The sequence below is a fragment of the Phalacrocorax carbo genome, chromosome 25 (assembly GCF_963921805.1).
Source record: "Phalacrocorax carbo chromosome 25, bPhaCar2.1, whole genome shotgun sequence".
Taxonomy (NCBI): domain Eukaryota; kingdom Metazoa; phylum Chordata; class Aves; order Suliformes; family Phalacrocoracidae; genus Phalacrocorax; species Phalacrocorax carbo.
In genome coordinates, this window is record NC_087537.1 from 5416085 (window position 1) to 5437711 (window position 21627).

Here is a 21627-nt window from a genome sequence, read left to right on the forward strand (position 1 = left end):
GGAGGATTTACCTCTGCAGCAGGGGAGGGGAAATTGGGGAGAAGGGAAAAGAAGCAACTTGCTGAAGGTCATTCAGCAAACCTGGGACAGGAGGAGGACCTTGCATCCCGGCTGCTGGCCTGTGCTCGTCCCCAAGCCCTGGGGATTTCCGTGCGCTCACGGTAAGACGACAGGAACAAAAACAAGAGCTGAAAAAGCAATAAAGCCCTAATCCTCACAATCCTTGCCTTCTTTCCCTGAAAGCCCATTGCTTCTGCAAGGGCCCTGCGGCATCGCAGCAGGATGCCTTGTACCTACCGACTGCATTGCAGAGCACACATGCAGGCAAATTAAATCGCTGTTGTGCTGGCATTTCTTAATCTTAAGCCTTTTGTTTATCTACCTTATTTCCAGAAGTTTATTTGGGTTTAGGAACATCTCTTACATTTCAGCAAAAGAAAAAAAAAGTAGTGAGGATTCTCTGGTTTCGATCTCATTCCTACCTATGAGTACGAAAGCACCTCTGCACCCTGGAGAATGGTTTTCCTGTGGGAAAAGAAACTGGTGCCCAGCACAGCCCAGTCTGAAACAAAGCAGGAAAATAATCTCAGTGATTGCACAGATGAACAGCAGAGCCACGTGAGTCCTTCATGGGAGTGAACACCCACCATCGCTGCCGTCCCGTGGAGCTGAGAAGCCAGCAGGATTGAGACTGGGGCAAAGTCCAGCTGGGAACTTAAGCCCTATGAGAGGGAAAGGGCTGAAAGGAGCCTTTTCTGACCCATTTATATGTAGTTAGTCTGCTCAGGGGAAGGTCTTCGGTGACAACCGCCATGTGAAGAGGCTTCACTATCACCTTCAGATGGATTTAGCCCATGCCCAGGGCCTGGGACACTGCAGTGAAGCCGCTGGAGGGGAAAGACATCATCACTTTTACCACCCATCCTGGTGCCTTCACTGGACAGAGAGGGACTACGCAACATCCAGATTTCCCCCAAAATCCTAGGAACCTCCCCAAAACCACTAGCAGGCTTGCTGGGATGGCAGCCAGCAACTAAATCTGCAGCAAGGTTAGGATGCCAGCCCAGAGATTGATTCATCAGGCGAGTAACTCCCAGGCACAGCGCGCGGTCCCCAAGGATGGCTCGCTGCCCTGTGCCGCCACCGAGCAACTCCCACGCTGGTATTTCAGCCTTTCGTGGGATTTCATTAAGGGTTATTAGCAGCTCCGTAATCGCCACCAGAGCAGGGTTTCATGTTCTGCTTAATGAAGTGTCAGTGCTTCTGAGGAGAAGATACGTGTTTTAATGATGGTTTAAGGCTGCGGTGGAAGCACGCAGGCGGGGGGAGAGAGGTGGACGGTTTGGAAACAGGCAAGAGCACTGCCTGGCACCAACTGCCCCAAAACCTCGTTGCATCCAGGCATAGGGATCCACCACCGGGACTCAGTCAAACAACAGGGATGCGGGAGATGTAATTTAACAGGAAAATTCACTTTTTTGGTGCCTTGCTCCACCTAGTGCCAAGAGTGAGGCTCGAAGGGGACACGGGTGTTGGTGGTCACCTTTTGAGAACCTGCCCCTGGGGAAGCCACCTCGTCCCATAGACCTTCTCCTCCAGCACTGTGCCCCCCTGCTCTCCGTGGGGAGCAGCCCTGGCTTGTCCCAGCCTCTGGGGAGGAATGACCCTGCTCCCAGCCCCACAGGATGAATAATAAACCAAAAATAGGCCTAGATGTGCCAGTTCTACATCGCCAGCACAGGGGATCAGCAGCCGTGGAGGACAAGTCAACAAGACACAGGGTGGCTTGGGGATGCAGCAGCCTCCTCCAGAGAGCCCCGTGCACCCCAGTTCAGGGCCAGTACCTGCATCCCCATGCCAAGGGATGCCCCAGGTACCTCTGCCCCTACCCCTGCTCATTGGGTTTGATCTCCCATGGATGCAGCCCCCCGTCACTGAGGGCTGCAGGATTTTTAGGCCACCCTGTAATCAGCCATGGGGTCCCCCACATCCGAGTGGGGCTGGGAGCTGCAGGAAGACCCCATCCCCCTTGGGGTGCCCATTTTCACTTGTGACTTCAGCTGAAGAGCTGCAAAACTTCTACTTTATTACTTCTAATTGAATGCCAGAAGATAAAAAAGTCTCCTTTGCATCCCTACCTGTGGGATGGCGTAGGCATCACCTTCCCCATCACAGCACATCCCCCAAAAAATATGAGCTCAAAAAACATGAGCTCTGACGGCAAGATGCAGGGGTGCTCCATGGTCCGGCCCCTGTCTGGCACCCAGCACGCATGGGTGGGGATGGGAACCCCCCCACAGCACCACATATTTCCTGCAAGCAGCTTGCTGGTAGAAGGCAGGCAGAGCTTTGCTCTTGACCTGGTCCCCACACTGGCAGCCAGACTGGTTGAACTGGGCCCAGGCAGGCATCCTGCTGCCCCAGGGCTGGCTGGGGCAGGTCACTGGGGGACGGCGCTGAGCGCTGGTGTCCTGCCCAACTAAAAAGCGGTGGTGACAAAGAGAGAAGGGGGGGATGCATCTGCCTAGTCAAGAGCATCAGTGGCCACAAGATGACTATTCTGGGATAGAAATGGAGCAGCAAAGGGAGGGGGAAGGAGAGAAAAAGGATGCAAGGAGCTAGAAAAGAGAGTGGGTCAGCTGCAGCTGAGGGTCTTGTAGCCGGAGCTGGGGGGAAAGGAAAAGAGAGAGGCCAAGCTGAGCCCCAGAGGGGCAGCAAACCTTGTCCCACCTTAGGTGGGCTCTACCTGACCAGGTAGAAGCAGAGAAAGCCCCCGGGGCAGAGTGGTGGCACTCGGCTGCAAGGACTGGGGGACCACCTGAGGCAGGGGGGTACGGGGACCACGACAGGTCCAGGGCCGTGCCACCCAGCTCCGGGCCATGCCCCCAGTCAGGGTGGGGGACGGAGGGGTGCCGAGGTCCGTGGCTGGTGGCGGGTGAGGTGTGAGCGGTGGCTGAAGCCCTTGGTGCAGAGCGGGCAGTAGAAGAGCCGCTGGCCGGTGTGCAGGCGCTGGTGGATGGCTAGCTCGGAGCGCTGGATGAAGGCTTTGCCGCAGCTGGCGCAGGGGAAGGGACGTTGGCCCAGGCAGGCTCAGCGATGCTTGGCCAGGTTGGAGCTGTCGCTGAAGTGGCACCTGCACTCGGGGCCGTCGTAGGGCTGCTCGCCCGTGTGCCGGCGCTGGTGCACGGTGAGGTCGGAGCGTTGCAGGAACCGCCGGCCACAGTCCCCGCGCTGGTGCGGCCGCTCGCTCGAGTGATGCGCCGGCGCCTGCTCAGGGCTGGGCGCTGCGTGAAGCCTTTGCCGCGCTCGGCACACAGGCAGTACCGGCAGCTCCCAGCAGGCAGAGGGGAAACCACAGCCACCGGCTGCTTGCGAGCCTGTGGGCATCTCGGCCAGGCAGCCCCAGCGGCTGCCGTGCCGTCCGCAAGCCACGCAGGAGCCCTGGGGCTGGGAACCCTCAGTGGTCCCTGGGTGCTTGGCCAGGCTGGTGCTGAGGCGGACATGGCACTCACAGGGCGTTCTCTGCTGGGGGACAACGGGGGACACCGGCCCCACACACCTCCCGCAAGCCGGGCAGTCACCCAGGCTCCCCACGGCCGGGGCTGGGGGGCCAGCTCTGCCCATGGCAGGAGAGGTCTGGCAGCCTCCGCACCAAGCAGGGAGGCCTGTGGCAAGGCAGAGAGTTCTTCAGCATCCAGGCAGCCGTGGGGTGTCTCCTCCAGGACCCCGACAGCTTGGGGGGGGCCATCACCCTGCCTGCTGCAGCCCTCCTTGCGCCCAGCCCGGAGGCCTCAGCCCAGCTCCTCCACCCAGGGTTTCGTAGGGGCTGGGATGTCTCTGGCTGTCCTGACGGCCTCCCCACGACCCCCACGAACCGGGGGCGGGGGGGGTATCCTGCTGAGGGGCTCCCCAGTGCTGGCAAGCCCAGGCTGGGTCCTGCTCCAAGCCCTGGGGTCATTTCCCCTGGGCAGCCCTGAGAAGATGCCCCATCACCCGCCATCGCTGCGCTGCCGACCCGAGGAGGCATCTCTTCTGCCACCGTCCCAGTCCCGCTGCCCGCTGGAACAGAGAGAGACACACGGCTCGGGGGAAGGAGGGACAAGAGGAAATCCACGGCAGCCTGCTGCCATGTCCAGGGGTCCCTGCTCCGCCAGCCCTTACCTCTGCCTCTGGGGCCCTTTGCAGCCCTCCAGCATCGCCAGACTCTTCCTTCCTGCTTCTGCTCCTTCATCAGCTCCTGCAGCATCTTCTTCACCTGGGTCTGGCAGGGTTTGCAGGGTGGCCTTCAGCTGCTCCCAGAGATGGCCCCAGGCATGAGGGGGTTGTTGCCCGACCATGCAGTGGCTCCTGGTGCCCCCAGGGAGGCTCCGTGTCTGCATCTGCAAAGCAACGGAGGGGATGATGATGGGAGAGAGATGCTAACGCAGAGCTTCTGCCGCTCCCCAGGCGGGTCACCCCTCCACGGGGCTGTCACCTCCCTGTCCCCAGCCACCGGCACCTCTGAGACCACCGGGCTCAGAGTACACCAGTGACAACGGGACCGTGCACAAGGCAATGACAGCAAACAGAGAAAGGTCTTCATAGAATCACTAAGGTTGGAAAAGACCTCTAAGATGAAGTCCAACCGTCAACCCACCACCACCCATGCCTCCATGTCATGAAGTGCCACGTCTACATGTTTTTGAACACCAAATTTTGGTCAAAACCAGTTTTGAACAGCAGTTTTGCCTTGCTGATCCTCACTGCGGAAGGGACACACGACACGCGCTGGGACACCTCTGCGGTGGCTGGACGGACCTGGCCCAGCCAGATGGGGGGTCGTGGTGACAAGGAGGGGGTTTTACACCCCAGCCCTGCCCCAAGGCCCAGGAAGGGATGTGACAGTCACCACCATGGTCTGAAAGCACAGAGCCACACCAGCGCCCTTTGCTCAAGGGGCTCTGGCCGGAGGGGCAGGGCTGTGGGGCCGAAGCCCGGCCGGTGCCACCCCGTGGGGTCCTCACCCAGGGGGGTGACGGGCTCGTGGCTGTCCCGCGGCGCTGCAGGGCTTGCGGGGCCCCGCTCCTCGCCTCCCTGTGCCTGCGAGGGAAGGCACTGCGATTCAAACCAGCGCATCCCGCAGCAGGCTGCTGCGCCCTGACCCACGCCAGGCCCTGCGTGTCCAACCGTCACCCAACACCCCCACGCCTCCTAAACCATGGCCCCAGGTGCCACGTTTTTGAACCCCCCAAGGGGTTCAAACTCCCCCACCACTCCGGGCAGCCTGTTCCAACGCCTGACCGCTCTGTCAGTACAGAAATTGTTCCGAATATCTAACGTAAGCCCTGCCCCAGGCCTGGTCCTGCCTCCCACCCGCCGCCCCACGTGTGTGCTCGCTTGCACACGCGTGCGCCAGCACCCGCCACGCCTGCACACCACCCCCCACGAACACAGACCCACCCAGGCCCTCCCACCCAGCCACCCGCACACGCGTGTACATGCAAACGCTTCACGTGCGAATGTGCATGCCCAAACACCTGCGTCCCAGAGAACACGTGGGGCTCTGCACCCACGCCTGCACACGCACGTGCTGCTCGTGCGAACGTGCAGGCCTTCGTGCTGGCAGACGCACACATCAACGTGCACGCACGCGGCCACACGCACACGCCTGCAGGCACACACGTGCCTTCACACTCGTGTCTGAAAACACACGTGCCTTCACACACACGCCTGCACACACGAGCACACCCTCACACCTGCGCACCCACGGACGCGTGCATTCCCACCCATGTGCACGGACACCTGCACGCCTGCACAGACAGACACACAGACACGCACACACTCGCTCAGATACACAGACAGTCAGACACACACAGAGACAGACACACAGACACACACACGTACAGTCACGCCCGCTCCGGGCCGGGCTGGGCGGTGGCGTCTCCGCCGGGAGGGCGTGGCCTCTAGCGTGGGCGTGGCTACCTCTCGGGGGCGTGGCTACCTCTCGGGGGCGGGACCACCTCTCGGGGGCGGGGCCACCTCTCGGGGGCGGGGCCACCTCTCGGGGGCGGGGCCACCTCTCGGGGGCGGGGCCACCTCTCGGGGGCGGGGCCACCTCTCGGGGGCGGGGCCCGCGGGCGCCGCGCGCTGACTCGGTGTCCGGGCGCCGCCGCCGCTGCCGTTTCCGAGCGCGCACCGCGGGCGGGGGCCGCCCCCCCCCCCCCCGTCCCGTCCCGTCCCGTCCCGTCCCCCCCGCCATGGCCGGTCGCGGCGCCTTCCCGCTCAGCCCGCTGCCCCCCACCGCCGCCCCGCCGCCCCCGGGGCCCGGCCCCGCCATCCTGCGGGGGCCCAGCCCGGCTCCCAACGCCGCCGCCGCCGCCCCGGGCTACCGCCCCATGGGCCCGGCCGCCGCGCAGTACCAGGTGAGGCGGCCTCGGGGGTGGGGGGGTGCGGCGTGAGGGGCGCTGTGAGGGGCGGGGGGTGGCGGGGCTCCCCCCCGGACCGCCGGCGAGCGGAGGGCGCCGCGCCGGCCGTTGGGGCCTTCCCCGGGCCTCGGGCAGGGCCCGCGGCGCGCCGGGGCAGCGGCTCGGGGCCTCCGCCCGCTGCCGGGGTCACCCGGGGGGGGGGTCCCTCACCCCGGAGCCCAGCCCGCGCCGGCACCCCCGCCTCAAATCCCGAGTAACGCTATTTTCCTGCCGGTTTTAGTCAGGACACCTCCCCGCGCTCCGGCTTCCCACCCGCTCCACAGGCCAAGGTAACGGCGGCGCCGCCGAGCGCGGCCCCTCCGCGGCGAAGGCCGGCGCCCGCCGGGCCTGACCCGGTACCCGTGCGGTGCCGCCGGGGCCCCCGGGCGGAGGAGGCGTGAGCGTGTGCCCGGCTCCGCAGCCATTTCCCGCAGCGCGGAGCTGCCCGCAAACCTGTTTATCTGCGTCTCCGGCAGAGGTGGAGGTAACCGTGGGGCGCCGCGGGTGGATGGCTCCTGGGAGGAGCTCGGGAGGTGGCTCAGCGGTGGGCGAGGAGAGCAGGCGCTTGCTAATATTGGGGGAAAGTAAATCTAAACAGGGAGCAGCCCTCAAAAAGCAACAGAAATCCCCCATTTCTCTTCTAAGAAGTATATTCTGACCTACACCCAAGTTTCCGCCTCCCCAGTGCCCCAGCAGCTAGGCGCACGGTGATTATTTTGCTTATGAGGTTTCTGGTGTGAAGCGCGATCTTCCAGACGGGCTTGAAATGGAGGAGCCCAGTTGTGCAACACGTTCTCATCCGCCGCCGATCGCCTCCTGCAGAGCTGCCGCCTTATTTGCATGAATTAAAACTTGAGAAATAAATCAAGCCGAGGGAATTTCCAGCTCGTAAGCTTCATTAATACAAAATGGGGAAACAACTTCCCCTTGTAACCCTAAAAATGCTGAAAAGCCCGGCACTGAAAACTGAGATGGCGCAGCCGAGGCCGATCTGAGCGTGAATCGACGGTAGCTCGACTCAGAGGCGTTTCAGGCTGAGCGGGCGCTCGATCGTTCGCCCTGACCTTCCGTGTGGCAGGTTGCAAAATCCAGCCGAGAAGCTGGAGCCTGACGGGAGCAGCCACAAGCCGCTCGCTGCTGTGGGTAAACAGGCTAACATATGCTTGCTTTCCCCCCCCCGTTGCTGGCCGTAATGCCGTGATGGTAGCAGGTGTCGGGAGCGCGCGGCTGGCGCAGGGTGATGTACACCGAGGGTACATCACCGCGGTATCTGGCACCGGCAAGCCAGTGCGGGAGTTGGCTGGGTCGGCGGGGTTGGTCGAGCCGGGGGGCTGGCGGTGAGCGCTGTGCCTTGCGTCTGGCTGCGAGCTGCGTCTGGCTGGCGACTCGCTGGCAGGGCTGCCTGCGTGTGGGATGGAGAGCGGGTATGATCCAGAGGGTCTGCCCTTTGTTTTGCAATTCCCAGGCTGAGGAAAGCAGCCCGTCCCCTCCCAGTGGCCATCCCTGCTGTACCTGGAGGACTTGTCTGCTCCGTTAGGCCCTGGCTTAATGAAGAACATTATCTGGGCACTAGGAGACACAACAGCCCTCATCCATGCCAGCAAGTGCTTAGGGGCTCTTTAATCACTGAAATATTAAACATATGCTTGTCCTTTTGACACCCTTCCACGTCTGCTGGTTATTTACTGCTGGCTCAAGCAGGGAATTCAAGACGACAGTTGCCTTTGGGAATCCCTTTTGGGACCGATTTGACACCCTTGTGGGAGCTGGTATTTCCAGAGCAGCCGGGCAGTGGTGCAGTGCTCAGAGCAGGAAGGAGAGGGTTTTTTGCAGGAGGAGGATGATCAGCTGAGCTATCAGACTGCTTGGTGGTGGTGGGGTCTATGGGCAGACCCTGTGCTGGTGGCAGCACAGATGCCGAGGCTGAGTCCCAGCCCCCAGCATCCCGGTTATGCTGGCTGGTGTAAACTCAGTGAGAAGGAACCTTTCTTCTGTTTATTCAGGTGCTAGTTTTGGCCTTAGGAGAGTTTTTCCTGAGTTATCAGATTGACACTGTGGCAGGGAATGGGCTTGGCTCTGTGTGGTGGAGTTGGGACTGGGCAGAGCAGTGCCCCGGCCTCAGAGTTACCCCATGCTGATGCTTCACTGGTGCACAGAGGTGGCAAAAAGCAGCGTTCCTTAGGTGCCCTGTTAAAAGGGTTTCATTGGCACTTGCTGGCAGGAAGGAGCCTGGATTCCGTGGGACAGGAGGACTGCTGCAGTCCAAGCAACTCCTAACCCTGAAAGCAGCTGCGGCTCAGCGATCCTTTCCCTGGGCAGGCAGCAGTGTGAAGGAAAACAGGCATGCTTCGTGGAGAAACCCAGGCAGGCAGCTGGGATGGAGGAGCCGGAGAAGTGTGGGTTGCTGGTATGGAGCCAGGAGAAAGATGGGGTGGCCTGGACACGTTGGAGAGGGTGTAGTGCAGCATGGGAGAGATCCTTCCAATCTTCTTTGGGAGCCAGGAAAACAGTGTTCCTGCTCCTCAGGCGATAGGGATTGGCTTGAAGGGGGCCTGGGGACAACAGCCAGGGCTTGAGCTGTACCAGACAGCTGCCCAGAAAGCTGTGATGCTGCTTGGGCTGGGTGACTCCACCCTTCCCAAGGGAGATGGTTTCCAAGGCAGGTTTCATCATAGACTGAGCCTCGAGTTAGTTTAAGTGATGATACAAAGCAGATGAACGCTGTCCTCTTGGATCAAGAGGGAGGAAGGCAACAACAGAGACCACAGGACCCTTTGTTTCTCCTGGAGAAACGTGACAGTGAAGTTTTGCTAGGTGGAAAACATCTCCAGACCTTGCTGTTGAAGGCCCTCCCTCCACCTTCCTCCGTAGGACCTTCTCAGGAGCTCTCAGCGCCATTCTCTGGGCAGTTTAGCACTGCAGCAGCACCAAAGGCAGTGTTTTATACCAGGCACCTACCTCCGCTCTTCCTGTGCGTGCCTCCACCGCTGCATTAGAGGCTGCCAGAATTTCTCTTTCAAGTGGGAACCCAACACCTTTGTTCCTTGTTCCTGCTTGCGTTAACACCCATGTTATTATTTGAATCCCTGCGACCTTTCCTTTCTCTGACCTGTAACATCTGCAGCTTCGGATGTGAGGCCGCAGATGGGCAGGCTTGTCTGGACCCAGACATCTCTGCTGTTGCTTGAAACATTGCCAGCACATGTCCTGAATCTGCTCACTGTCTTTGCCTGTTGCTTTGCCCTTCTCCCTTTAATTTACTACTTCCTTGTCTATGGTTTTTAGCCGAGAAGCAATCTGACTCCTGGAGCTCCTCCTGTATCAAAATACACCAAGTCTTCCAAGCATGACAAGTTGCGTTGGGGCAGTTTGGGGGCTTGCTGGGAGCAGGGTGCTGCTCAAAAGCTTGCAGTATGCAATGGCATCTTGGTAACACCACCACCTCCCGGATAAAGATCTCTGCCAGCACAAAGCCAGGCTCTTCCTGGCACCCTCCCAAGAGGGATTTGCTCACAGATAAGAGTGAACAAAGAAAGGAAAAGCACCATTCTGGGGTGTGTTGGGGGTGACTTGGTTGGTCCCAATCCATACAAAGCCCCGGGTTGAGCGGTGGCTTTAGGCAGCCAAGCTCTCCTTGAGACCAGCCTGGCGTGGAATTTAAATCCCATCTGAACAGGGTTTGCTTCTGCATCTGCCCTAACGGGAAGTGCTGCCATCCAGGCTTGTGGACTTGCAGGAAAAGCTGTCGTCGCCTGGCATCTGTCCAGGGCTCTGCTCCCAAAGCCCCAGGCGAGGATGCATGTGGGCTCTTGCTCCCTGACTGTTAGTATGTACAAAGTTGGATCACGCCTTTCTGGACAGAGCGAAACGGGACATGCGTTGGGAAGGGCCTTTCCCCCCTCATTGGGAGCTGCAGGAAAAGAGCTGCGGTCTTAGAAGGAGGATGAAGAGGCTCTCAAGCTGTTTTCTGAAATGCTGCTTTTCTTCAAGCTCGCTCTCCAGCCTGGCCACTTGCAGATCCATCCTGCAATTTATTGCTCCCCTTGTTTCTCCCTTCTGCTACCAGCCTCCAATTTCTGGCCTGCCCTTCCTCAAGAAGGGGCCTTTGGCAGGCGGAGAGGCTCCTGTCATGCCAACGAACGTCCATCGGGAAGCCTTCCAGCCTCACGTTGGATTCAAGTGAAGCTGACTCTCAACAGAGCTCCCCAAACGCAAGCGGCCTGTGCATTGACCTGGGATGAACCGCTAAACCGCAGCCAGCCCCGTTCGTTCCTTCAGCTTTGGCAGGGAACAGAAACAAGCTGTTTTCTGTCCTGTTTCCAAACGGCTCCGCTCGCTCTCTGCAGGGAAGGCTGGAGGCAGTCCAGCTCGTTCCTCAGAGCTGAGCTTGCAAGATTTGCCCTTTGTCTGCCCCACTGGCAGGGGAGGACGAGGCAGAACCCGGAGGCGATGGGGCAGGAGTGCTGCCCTGGGTGAAGCGTGGATGGAGGGACAAGGGGTTCTGTTAGCCAGAGAGGAGCTAAGGAAGGTCTCCTTGGTTTGAGCCAGTCTAAAACAATTTCCTGAATTTAAGCCCCCTTGCATCGTGCTAATTTTCAGGGCTTCCGAAAGGGGCTGGAGGCTGGCGTCAGCCTGCCAGGGCTGAAATGCTGCTTCGTGGCTTAGCTGGAGATTTAAGGCTGCGCCATGCTTGCGTGAGTTGAGCCTTAGGAGCCTGCAGCCTTCGGGGAGCTGAGGCTCCCCCAGACACGGATGCGGTCACTGATTGAACACAAGGCAGAGGCTGGTCCTGCTTTGCCAAGAGGCTAATCCGTTAGCAATTTGCAAATTTTGATGGTAAACTGAGGGGAAGAAAACATCCATGTGCAGGGTTCTGCCTTCCCTTTTTTTGCTTGTCCAAGTGATCAGATGCGGGTCCCTGGTGGGCTGGAGCTCACTCCCCTGGCAGCTTAACTGTGGCTGATGGTTCTCAGATGTTTGTGGTGCTCATGTTAAAGTCTTAAGTGTGACGGATTTGTTCATCCTTGTGCTGAATCTCTCCCTGCTGACAGAGGTGTCTCCTCTTCGTGTAACTGAACAATCTCTGGCCCTCTGAAGAGCAGATGGATGTGCGAGAGACCTTGCATAAGATGTTATCACTCACGTGGAGCTGTCAAAGACCCTCTCAACCATCTCAGCCAGCCTCCAAATCTCACCTTTCAGGGATAGATCAGAAATGTGACCCATGGAGTGGCAGAGGGAGGCAGGAGAGACCTCGGGGCCTGCTGGTGGTGAGAGCTGCCCTGGCCAAAGGATGGGAGCTGGTCGTGGCCACGTCACCTCTTAGTCCAAGCGAGCTACTGAGTGCATTCCCCCATCCGCAAGCTTTGGGAAGGGGTCGTGGTGGTGTATGTTGTCACATAGGGAACCTGCCTGACCTCAGACCGGTTTCCCCATGGCACTGACCACAGTCTCCTACGTGGGCTTGAGAAACACCCAGGGGCAAGGCTTTCCTTGAAAGCCATCTGTCTTCTCCATGCTTCTGGTGGCTCTAGGGAGCTGCAGGTGACTGCATGCAGCCTTGGCGCTATGCAACTTTTACTGGGGCTCACAAACTTCTGATGAAAAGTTTCACAGCCTCTTCTGATGGCACAGCCCTCCTGTGAACACTGCGCTGGCAAACAGTATTTACCCACTGCCTGTGTTTCTTAATTTTGCAAAGGGTGTAGTTCTCGGTGCTGCCTCTCCTCCCAGACCTGCCACGGAGGATTTCTTGATAAATCTGGAGAAACTGGGTTCTTGCCTCATGACTTTTGGCAAAAGAGGAGGTGCTGCTGGCCACGGTCAGCTCTTGGCGATGCTGGTGCCATCCCAGTTGTCATGAGGAGTTGTGCAAATGTGGCTGATCAAAAGGAGAGGAACATCTGGGGGCTGTTAGGAGGAAGAAACCGGCTCCTACCTTGTAGTAAGGGCAGTAAGTAAGGTGGGTCTAGGCTCTGGAGGTGCTGCTTCAAAGGAAGGCTGAGCAAAGGTGGAGACAGCATTTGGTTGTGTAACGGGCTCTGCCCATGCTTCGTGTGCCTGTTTTTTAACTTCCACGTGCGGTGCTAATCCTGTGGCTTCCTGCTGCTTGACTTCCCGGCTGCAATACGCTTCTCAATGCAGCGGTTGGTATATTTTTGGGATGTCCTGCTTGCAGGGGCTCTGGAGTAAGAGCAAGTCAAGCTCTTGGTTTTGTGTTTACCAGTTCTTCAGGGAGGAGGTGAGTGGGTTTTGGCTCTGCTGCTGTCAAACCAACCTCCCTGCTGCAGCTCTGAGCCTGCCCATAAAAGCTGCAGAAGACAGGCAGGCTGCCGGCAGTGGTCTTGTGGAGCACTCCTGCGCCCGGGGTTTGTGCTGAAAATGATGCCTGAATGCAGGTAACCTCGTCAACCCTCGTGGTGTTGCCATGCTAGGCTCACTTGGAATAACGAGGTGGCTTCATTAGCTCTCTTCCATGGCATGGCTGTGTGCCCCAGCAGGGCGGTGGGAGGGGAGTTGTGGGGGATGTCCTGGCATGTTGAGGAGCCTGCAGCAGGGGAGAAATACGGCTCTGCTGGCTTGGTGGCTCTCCCAGCCTCGCATCTTGGCAGTGGGGAGCTTGAGGATCAAAGGATCCTGGGAAGCTGTTGGCTCGGACTGCTGGTGAAGCAGGCTGGAGCATGTAGGGACGGCTGACGGGTTGTGGGGTGCTGTGACCATTTGTCAGGGGCCCCAGAGGGATGCATGGGGTGTAGACCTGGTGGCACCTGTGAGGCAGCAGTGCAGGTGCTGGCTTGCCATCTGCTCTGCTCCAGGGAGGGGCTGCAAGTGCTGCCCTGGGTTGGGATCCCTTGCAGGAATGGTTAAGTATCATGTCATGACTCATAAATGTCCTTTCTGGGTCCCTGGAGGACGGACAGTGGCAGGAGCTAGCGGTGAGGGGTGAACTCTTGCCTCCATCCCCTGCGCCCAGGAGCTCGGCTTCCTTCCTGCCAGCCGGCCTCGTGACCAGTGCCGTTAGGAAGTGGGATTGCCCCGCTCCCCTCCTGGGCATTGTCTGCCAGCACTGGCGCTTTCTGGAGAGGAACCCACGGCACAACCCACACCGCAGCCCCTGATGTCCCCTGAAGGCAATGACCCTCATGATGGGCTCTCGCGCAGCTCCAGGTCTGATGTCTCCTGCTCTGTGGCGGTGGCTCAGGGCCACATGCGGCTTCGGCTCCGTGCCGGCTGGCAGGCTGGGCTTCCCCTGCGGTCAGCGGCTTCTGCCTGTCCTGTTCTGCTTTCCCATCTCTCTTCCTGCAAGGAAGGACGCAGCTCCTGATGTCCTTCCCTCCTCCCTGCCCTGTCCCTCGCCTGCACCTCGGAGCAGAGAATGGCCTCCAAAATCTCTCCCAGGGAAGAAGCAAGACGACGAATGGCATCCGCTGGTCCCCGGCAAAGGTCAGGCTCCCTCACAGGGCAGTGTTTAACACACACTATTCCTCTCTTCTCTTCCCCGCTAGCGCGCCGGGATGCCGCCGGGCAGCCGGATGCCCATGGCAGGGCTGCAAGTGGGACCACCAGGAGCCCCCCCTTATGGAACAGCGTCCCCGATGAGACCCGGCCTGCCACAGTCGATGATGGACCCCTTCAGGAAGCGCCTGCTGACCCCCCAGGCACAGCCGCCACTGGCCACCCAGAGGAGAGGGTAAGGGGTTGGCACCGTCCCGCTCCGGGACAGACACCTGCGCCAGGCTGGAGGGGGTTGGTTTGACCCACTGGGTCCCAGTTGCACTTCACTGCAGAAACCCACAGCTCCGTGCCCCACTGCAGAGGGGAGAGCTGCCCGCAGTGGGGCAAGAGCTGGCACGGCTTGCCTGCAGCCTCTCCCCAGCTAGCACCGCTGGCACTGGGAAACCTGCCAGAGCTCGAGGCTGGCATGTTTTGCAATGATGGAGGGGCGGGAGTGGGGGCAGAGATCACTCAGCTTGTAGCTTCCCCATGCTCTGATCTCCACGCCAGTAATTGAAAAGCTTCGCTGCATGTGTTTGTGCTTGCCAGAGGCCCCAGCACCGCCTCCTCGGGGTCTTTCCCCTTCTCACAGGGGTTCGTGCTGGCTCTGGCAGGCACAGACATGGGTGGAAACAGGCGATGGGGGTGGCAGGTTGCAGAGACGCTCCTCGGAGCTGCGGTCTCAGCAGGAGTGTTCATTGGGGCTGGTCTCAGCAGGCTGCAGGCAAGGCTCTGCCAGCCGCTCCTCACTTGTTCACAATGCTGCTAATCCCTTTGATCTGTTTTCCATGAGGGCTTCTTGATTACTGGAGGCTGTTTCTCAGGGCAGGGTCCCTTGGTCCTAATGGATACTCGGGCCCCATTCCCTGCCCCGGCTGTGTGGCAGGGCTGGTGGCTGACAGCTTGGTTAGCTCCATAATCCCTCCGCAGGGAGTCACAGACTCTGCAGAGCGCCTGCGCATCCCTTTGGAGCTCCAGGGCAAGCTGCGGATTAAGGACAAGGGGCAGCTTGCAAGGACGTCAGCAGCCAGATAAGGCTGCGGCTCCATTCCCAGGGGCTGGCTGTGTGGGATCAGCCATGCTCAGCTGGTCGAGCATCCTCGCTGTCAGCCGGCTGCGGATCAGGGGATCAGCACCTGCCAGCTGCTGATGAGGTGGCTAAACCCTGCAGGGCAGGATGCATCTGATGCAGCAAGAAGAGCTCAGGGAAGCACTCTGACCCCGCTCCTAGCTAGGGCTGCCCTCCCGACCTGTCCTCCTGCACGAACAGCCGTGGGGCAGCCGGCCTACCTCGGAAACCTCATGATGGCAGCACGAAAGCCCACGTGTGCTGCCCTGCTGCTTCACATGCTGCCAAGGGAAAGGGACTTCCCTTTGCCTGCTGGACTCTGCCCCATGTCTTGCTCACATGTGCAGAAGAACAGGAGGAGAGCCTGCATATCCAGGCGTTGAGCGTGAATTTAACGGGGTGTCAGGGTGGGCTCAGGCTGATGGGGCTGAGAGCCTGCAGCATGTGGGATGGGAGGAGAGCTCAGGGCCCTGTGGTCTGACAGCGTAAAGCTTGAACAGGGCTAAAATGGCTCTGAGCAAGGCTGCAGCCGTGCTGTGGCTCTAGAGGCCGCCCTGCCATGGCAAGGCTGATTTGTTTTAAGCTGTTTTTAAGCTCCTGGAACTGGGCTTCGGTTTGTAGCATTGAGAGAATGTGACAGCTGTTTCCAGAGAGGAAACTGGAACACTGTCCTGCAGACGGGAGCATGCCTGCAGCTGCAGCTTTGCCTTATACCTCCTTCTCCTTGCTCCTGCCCTGCAGTACCTGTAGCAAGCAGCAGCAAAGCAAACTGAAACCAGGGACTGGATCTCCTTCCCTGATGATACGCTGCAGACCTCCAACACCTTCCCCCCTGGAGTCATCTGGGCCCACAGGGTTATAATTTCTCACTCATTTGCTTTCCAGCAATAATCCAAAAGCCTGCACTCCAGGTGATCTTACAGCCTTTCTTTGCTCCCTGCCCTGCAAGTCCGAAGTCCCTGACACACACAGCAGCCCCGAAAGCGGACCTGCTCCCCCAGAACTGTTCCTGCAGCAGGAGCCTTGACACCTGGCTCAGGCTGAGCTGTGCACGTGGCACGCAGCTGGCACTGCCGCTGTGACTCCCCTCCCTGGAGCCCGGCCCCATTCCTGGCCTGGATGGGGCCGAAAGAGCCACCAGGCTCCTGGCGTTGTCCCCAGAGATCCGCTGCTGCCCGAGCGTGGGACATGCAGTACCTTCCCACCAGGCACAACAAGCTGTCCTGCAAGAGCTTGCAGTGTAATTTTTTTTTTGTCTTTGCCTGTGTCTGTGGTTTTTGCAGGGTGAAAAGGAGGAAGATGGCTGACAAGGTCCTGCCACAGAGGGTGAGTGCTGCTTCGGTGCGTGGGGAAGGAGCTGAGCTGCTGGAGGGAGGTGGTGCATCCGTGCTGCCTTCCCAGGGCATCTGGGGTGATGCGGTCATCACGAGGAGGAGGATCTTGCTGAGCCGCCTCCTGCCCGCTGGGCATTTCTGCTCAGAAGATTTCTGTCTCTCCCTCTGGGGTGGCAGGAGCGGTTTGGGGTGTGCACAAATTGGACAAGCAGGACTTTGGGCAAGTGAGGAGCAGCGGTGACTTGGGGTGGAGACCCCAGGAGGACCCTAAGCCTCTCCTGGGGGTCCCTCTTAACAATCCCTTACCTGCCTGTGACACTGGGCAGGTTGCTGGGCACCGTGATGGGCTCAAAACTGGGGTCCATGGTACAACTCTGTGATGTGGGAGGAGCTTTGCAGGGCTTGTAGTCTTTGTTTAAAATGAGGAATTGGTGCTTTTGTGCTGGACTTGGCACTTGGTGACTCCTTGGTGAGTCAGCCCAGCACCGGTAGCATTGCTGGGGCTGGCTTCGGGGTCACAACCCCATCCTGGCATGCAAGGGGCTGATTGTTTCTGTTTGACAGATCCGGGAACTGGTCCCAGAATCGCAGGCCTACATGGACCTCCTCGCCTTTGAGCGCAAGCTGGACCAAACCATTGCTCGGAAGAGGATGGAGATTCAGGAGGCCATTAAGAAACCGCTGACGGTGCGTGGCAGCCCTGGCTACCTGGGAGGGCAAGCTGGGTGGAGCGGGGGCACCCGGGGTGGGTGCTGGTGCGGGTGATGCCAGCCACCCTCTCACTCCAAGCATCCCCCCTCTCTGTTTTCCTATTCCACAGCAAAAGCGGAAGCTGAGGATTTACATCTCCAACACTTTCACCCCGGCCAAAGAAGAAGGGGAGGGTGGTGAGCGCGTGGCCTCCTGGGAGCTACGTGTGGAGGGCAAATTGCTGGAGGACGTAAGGATACAGGCAGGGGTGAACTGGTTGCAGCGGCCACGCTGGTGCTCTGTGCTGACAGCTTGGCTGGGGTGGATACGGCGGCCTCTGCTCGCTGGGTGATGGAGGTGGTGTTTGGGCTTGGGGCCCTCTGTGGCTGGTGGTGTCAGGCCAAGCCTCTCCCGCTCTGTTTTACAGCCGAGCAAGCAGAAGAGGAAGTTCTCCTCCTTTTTCAAGAGTCTTGTCATCGAGCTGGACAAAGAGCTGTACGGGCCAGACAACCATCTGGTGGAGGTGAGATTGGAGGCTCCTGGCCACCCTGCAGCGCTGGCTCCGCAGCCCGAGCCGGGTGGGAGAGCTGTTATCCCCAGCGGGCGATGGGAGGTGGTCCCGCTGCTTATCCTGCGGGCACTCGCTCCCCAGCCCAGCACCTGTCCCGCTGCGAGAGGGGGTTGAGCAAGGTGCTTTCGGGTGCCGGGGCTCGGTGCCAAGCCCTCCCTGGGCAACCACGCTGCCGTGCTTTCCAGGCTCAAGTTAGAGCTCTGGTTTCCTCCCTGGTGCTGGCTGGTGGCTGGCATGATGGCTCCCAGCAGCAACTGCTGCCCGTGCGGCCCTTAACCCCCTCATGCCTGCAGGTACGCAGCTAGAGCTGAGAGGTGTGGGGCTGCAGCGAGGACTTGGCCTGCGAGGCAGCTTGGGCAGCTCCAGGCCCCACAGATTTGCAAATACGAGGCCCAACACAGGTGGTGATGCCACAAAAAGGCTCATCCGTGTGTCCCAGCACCATGCGGGGAGAAGGGTCTCCCCTGTTGCCTCCCAGCCCATTGCCTAGCTGGAAGGTCCTTGGGGAGATTACGCACTGCCTGTGAGTGGGATTACACCTTTTTTGGGGTGCTTCTGCCTGGAGCAGGCTTTCCCTGCACCCAGCTCACACTTTTGGCCTTGAGAAATGCTTGTTTCTGTGGCGGTGCCTGCTGCGGTGGGGGTGAATCCCCTTCATGCGTGGGGCGGTTTGTGAGAGCAGCTCTGATGCCCAGCCCCTGCACTGGCTGAGGCAGGATTGATCCTGCATTGACTCCAGGAGCTGTCTGAGCCCTTGATATCAAGTGCTCAGGGCTGTAATTCCCCCAGCCCGTCCAAGCTCCCATCCGCCTCAGGGCTGGAGCACATCAAGCTGCATCTGTTGGACCAGGTGGGCTCTTGCCTGAAGCCCACTGGGGTCAGATTCCCAGATCCGCAGGGGTGGGATCCAGGCTGCCTGCCTCTGCTAGACCCCTGTGCGGAGCCCGAGTGCCGGCTCCCAGCTGCAGACCCCAAAGCCTGTCAGCAGGTGGCTTGTCATGATCCTGGAGTTGACCAGTGTCCCCTTGGTCCCCCACAGTGGCACCGGCTGCCCACAACCCAGGAGACTGATGGCTTCCAAGTGAAGCGTCCCGGCGATGTCAATGTGAAATGCACTCTGCTGCTCATGCTGGATCACCAGGTAGGGGCCGTGCGGGTGCTGGCTGTACCCTGCTGCCCTTCCTCCAGCATGGCTTGTCTGTGCAGGGAGGTCTGGCGGGGGCAAATATGCCAGGGCAGAGCCTTAATATGAGGCTGCCGTGGGGATGGAAAGGAGCACAGAGAGCTCTCAGAGCTCCCAGCTTGCAGCCTGTGGCGACACAAGCGTGTGACACACGGGCAGCGCAGGGGAGCGTGCCCACAGAAGGGGCCCTTCCAAGTGCCAGACCCGCTTCATCCTGCCTGTCCCTGCAGCCACCACAGTACAAACTGGACCCTCGCCTGGCTCGCCTGCTCGGGGTGCACACCCAGACCCGCGCCAGCATCATGCAGGCACTCTGGCTCTACATCAAGCACAACAAGCTGCAGGACAGTCACGAGAAGGAGTACATAAACTGCAACCGCTACTTCCGCCAGGTCAGCCCTTGCCCCACGGCACCAGCATGCTTTGCTGGGAGGAGAGCACTCTTCCCACCTCCAGTAAGGCCAGAAAAAGCATCTTTTCTGGCTCAGAACAGATACTCCAGACTGCCCAGTCTCAGTCTATGCCCCTTCCTTATGGCTCGCATCCATCAGCTTGCCAGGGCTGGGCAAGTCCCCGCCTCCTGCCCGCCCTTTCCATGGCCGGTGTGAAGGATCCCTGCCATGGACAGCAAATGCTCTGCTTTGCCCCTCCAGATCTTTAACTGCATCCGCATGCGCTTCTCTGAGATCCCCATGAAGCTGGCAGGGCTCCTGCAGCACCCAGATCCCATCATCATCAACCACACCATCAGGTAGGGGGGGAGGCCGTGCTGGGCCGCGCTCCCGGGGCTGCTGGAGGGGCACTGCCTCCCCCATGGGGTGCGGGAGGGGAGGGCTGTACCTGCAGGGGCTACCGAGGGCTCCAGCCCAAAGCAGGGCGAGCACAAGTCACCTGGGAGGGGAAGAATCAGCTGGGGGCTGCTCGGGGCAGTCAGTCCCCCAACTGGAGGATTCCCCAGTTGGAGGCTGAAGATGTTCCCCACTAACACCCCGTTTCATCCCAGCGTGGACCCCAATGACCAGAAGAAGACAGCCTGCTACGACATCGATGTGGAGGTGGATGATCCCCTGAAAGCTCAGATGAGCAACTTCCTGGCTTCCACCACCAACCAGCAGGAGATCGCCTCCCTGGACGCCAAGGTGCGGGGATGCAGGGGGACACTTCAAGGCTGCGCCACAGAGCTGGGGGGGAGCTTGGTGTCCTGTTCTGGGAGGGGGACACAGCTGCCTCTCACCCTTGTCATCTCCCTAGATTCATGAGACCATCGAATCCATCAACCAGCTGAAGACGCAGCGTGATTTCATGCTGAGCTTCAGCAACAACCCGCAGGACTTCATCCAGGAATGGATCAAATCCCAGAGGAGGGACCTCAAGGTAAAGCCCTGGGGCTGGGCAGAGTGAGGGGCTGCAGGGGGGGCAGCCCTGGCGCTCACCCCACATCCCCCCCGGCCCGTGTTTTGCTCAGATCATAACGGACGTGATCGGGAACCCTGAGGAGGAACGGCGAGCCGAGTTCTACCAGCAGCCCTGGGCGCAGGAGGCTGTGGGCAGACACATCTTCGCCAAGGTGGGCTCTGTGCTGTGCCGGTGGGGCGTGCAGTGGGTTGGGGTGGCAGCGGGGGGTCCCTGGGGTAGCCCCTCTCTCCCTGCCTGACCGCCCTCATCTCCTGCAGGTCCAGCAGCGTCGGCAGGAACTGGAACAAGTGCTTGGGATCCGCCTCACTTAAGGGGCTGGTGGGGGCTCGGGAGCTCCTTCTCCTGTCCCTGCTGCCTGAGCCTGATGGTACTTTTTACTGGAATCAAATACAGCACTTGCACAAACCCTACGTGCCTGGAGGGATTCGGAGCCACCTGCACCCCTGGGCTCCCCTCAGCCAGGAAGCTCTAGCCACAGGCAGAGCACAGCGGAGGGTCCCCCGGTCCCCGCAAAGTCCCGCTGCGGCCCTTCTGCTGCATTAACGCGTCCTGCTTTTTGAATCGTGCTGTTCGCCTCTTCCCCCTAGCACTGAATGCAGCCCTCGCTCCCCTCCTCTGGCCAAAAGCCCTCCTGGAGTTGCTGCCCAGCAGGGACAAGGTGCCTGTGCCGACTGGGAGGCCCCCGCCAGCCCTCCCCGAGCCCAGCCGTGCGAGGGCAGGCCCGGCCCTGCCCCTCTTCAACCAAAGTTTTGTCATTCCAAACGCCAGCTCCCCTCCCCGCTGGTGCCCAATGTTTTGCACTATTTTTGTGAACAGGTTTTATAAAAAAAAAAGGAAGCATTTTGTACAGTGGGTTTGTATTTGATTAATATATTGAGTTCCTCTTACTGCACTCATTGCCTCAATCTATGCAGTGGTTCGTGGTGGTCTCAGAGCTGGCTCAGCCCCAGCTCTTCTTTTTTATACGTAACCAAGTTTTTTAGTGTTAAGTTTTTGACAATCAGTTAATTATAATTAGCGACTTGTCTTGTGAGCGATGCGAGGTCTCTGGGGGCAGCTCTGCCCCCGGGAGCCTGCGGGCAGTGGGCTCACCGGGGCTGGGAAGTGTGCCGCGCACCAGTCAGCGGGGCAACGCGAGAACTGGAGCCGCTGGGGAGCGAGGGGACCACAGCGCTGGGCTGAGGGGACGGTGCCACCACCTACTGAAGTGCCTTAACCCCGCCGGCCCCCTGCCCCCGCCGGCCCCCTGCCCGCAGGCTCCTCGCGGTGGGGCCGGAGAGCTCTGCCTCTGGGCGGCTGCAGGCAGAGGGGAGGGGGGCGTTTACATATTCCCAGGGTGTGCGGCTCAGGGGTGCCTGCTCTGCCTCTTGTGTAACCATTTTTTGTCTATTTTGGATATTTTCTAATAAAACCAGTTAGCAGCAGCT

General features: G+C 59.9%; 1 protein-coding gene and 1 long non-coding RNA gene across 3 annotated transcripts; one reads left to right on the top strand and one right to left on the bottom strand.

The window, feature by feature from the left end:
• Positions 1 to 1902: 1902 nt before the first annotated feature.
• LOC135317272 (uncharacterized) lies at positions 1903 to 7098 on the bottom strand. Its single transcript, XR_010376295.1, has 4 exons — positions 6897 to 7098; positions 5004 to 5079; positions 4162 to 4379; positions 1903 to 4059 (listed from the first exon to the last, which is right to left on the bottom strand). It is a non-coding gene; the product is annotated as an uncharacterized LOC135317272 (long non-coding RNA).
• On the top strand, positions 6098 to 21624 carry SMARCD2 (SWI/SNF related, matrix associated, actin dependent regulator of chromatin, subfamily d, member 2). 2 transcript variants are annotated; one of them, XM_064473221.1, is made up of 13 exons: positions 6098 to 6401; positions 13949 to 14133; positions 16290 to 16332; positions 16905 to 17027; positions 17161 to 17280; positions 17458 to 17553; positions 18641 to 18742; positions 19015 to 19176; positions 19438 to 19535; positions 19788 to 19923; positions 20036 to 20158; positions 20250 to 20351; positions 20458 to 21624. In XM_064473221.1, the coding sequence occupies exons 1-13, from the start codon at positions 6237 to 6239 to the stop codon at positions 20509 to 20511; spliced, it is 1509 nt and encodes a 502-aa protein (XP_064329291.1). In that variant the 5' UTR covers positions 6098 to 6236; the 3' UTR covers positions 20512 to 21624. The 2 variants fall into 2 exon arrangements, with proteins under 2 accessions (XP_064329291.1, XP_064329293.1); XM_064473223.1 differs by lacking the exon at positions 6098 to 6401 and adding an exon at positions 6911 to 6927.
• The last annotated feature ends 3 nt before the right edge of the window (positions 21625 to 21627 follow it).

Coding starts and splice junctions, on each gene's coding strand:
- SMARCD2 (XM_064473221.1), top strand. CDS start 6,237: ATGGCCGGTCGCGGCGCCTTCCCGCTCAGCCCGCTGCCCCCCACCGCC. Junction 17,554..18,640: donor CAGACAACCATCTGGTGGAG/GTGAGATTGGAG, acceptor GGTCCCCCACAG/TGGCACCGGCTGCCCACAAC. Junction 19,536..19,787: donor ATCATCAACCACACCATCAG/GTAGGGGGGGAG, acceptor GTTTCATCCCAG/CGTGGACCCCAATGACCAGA.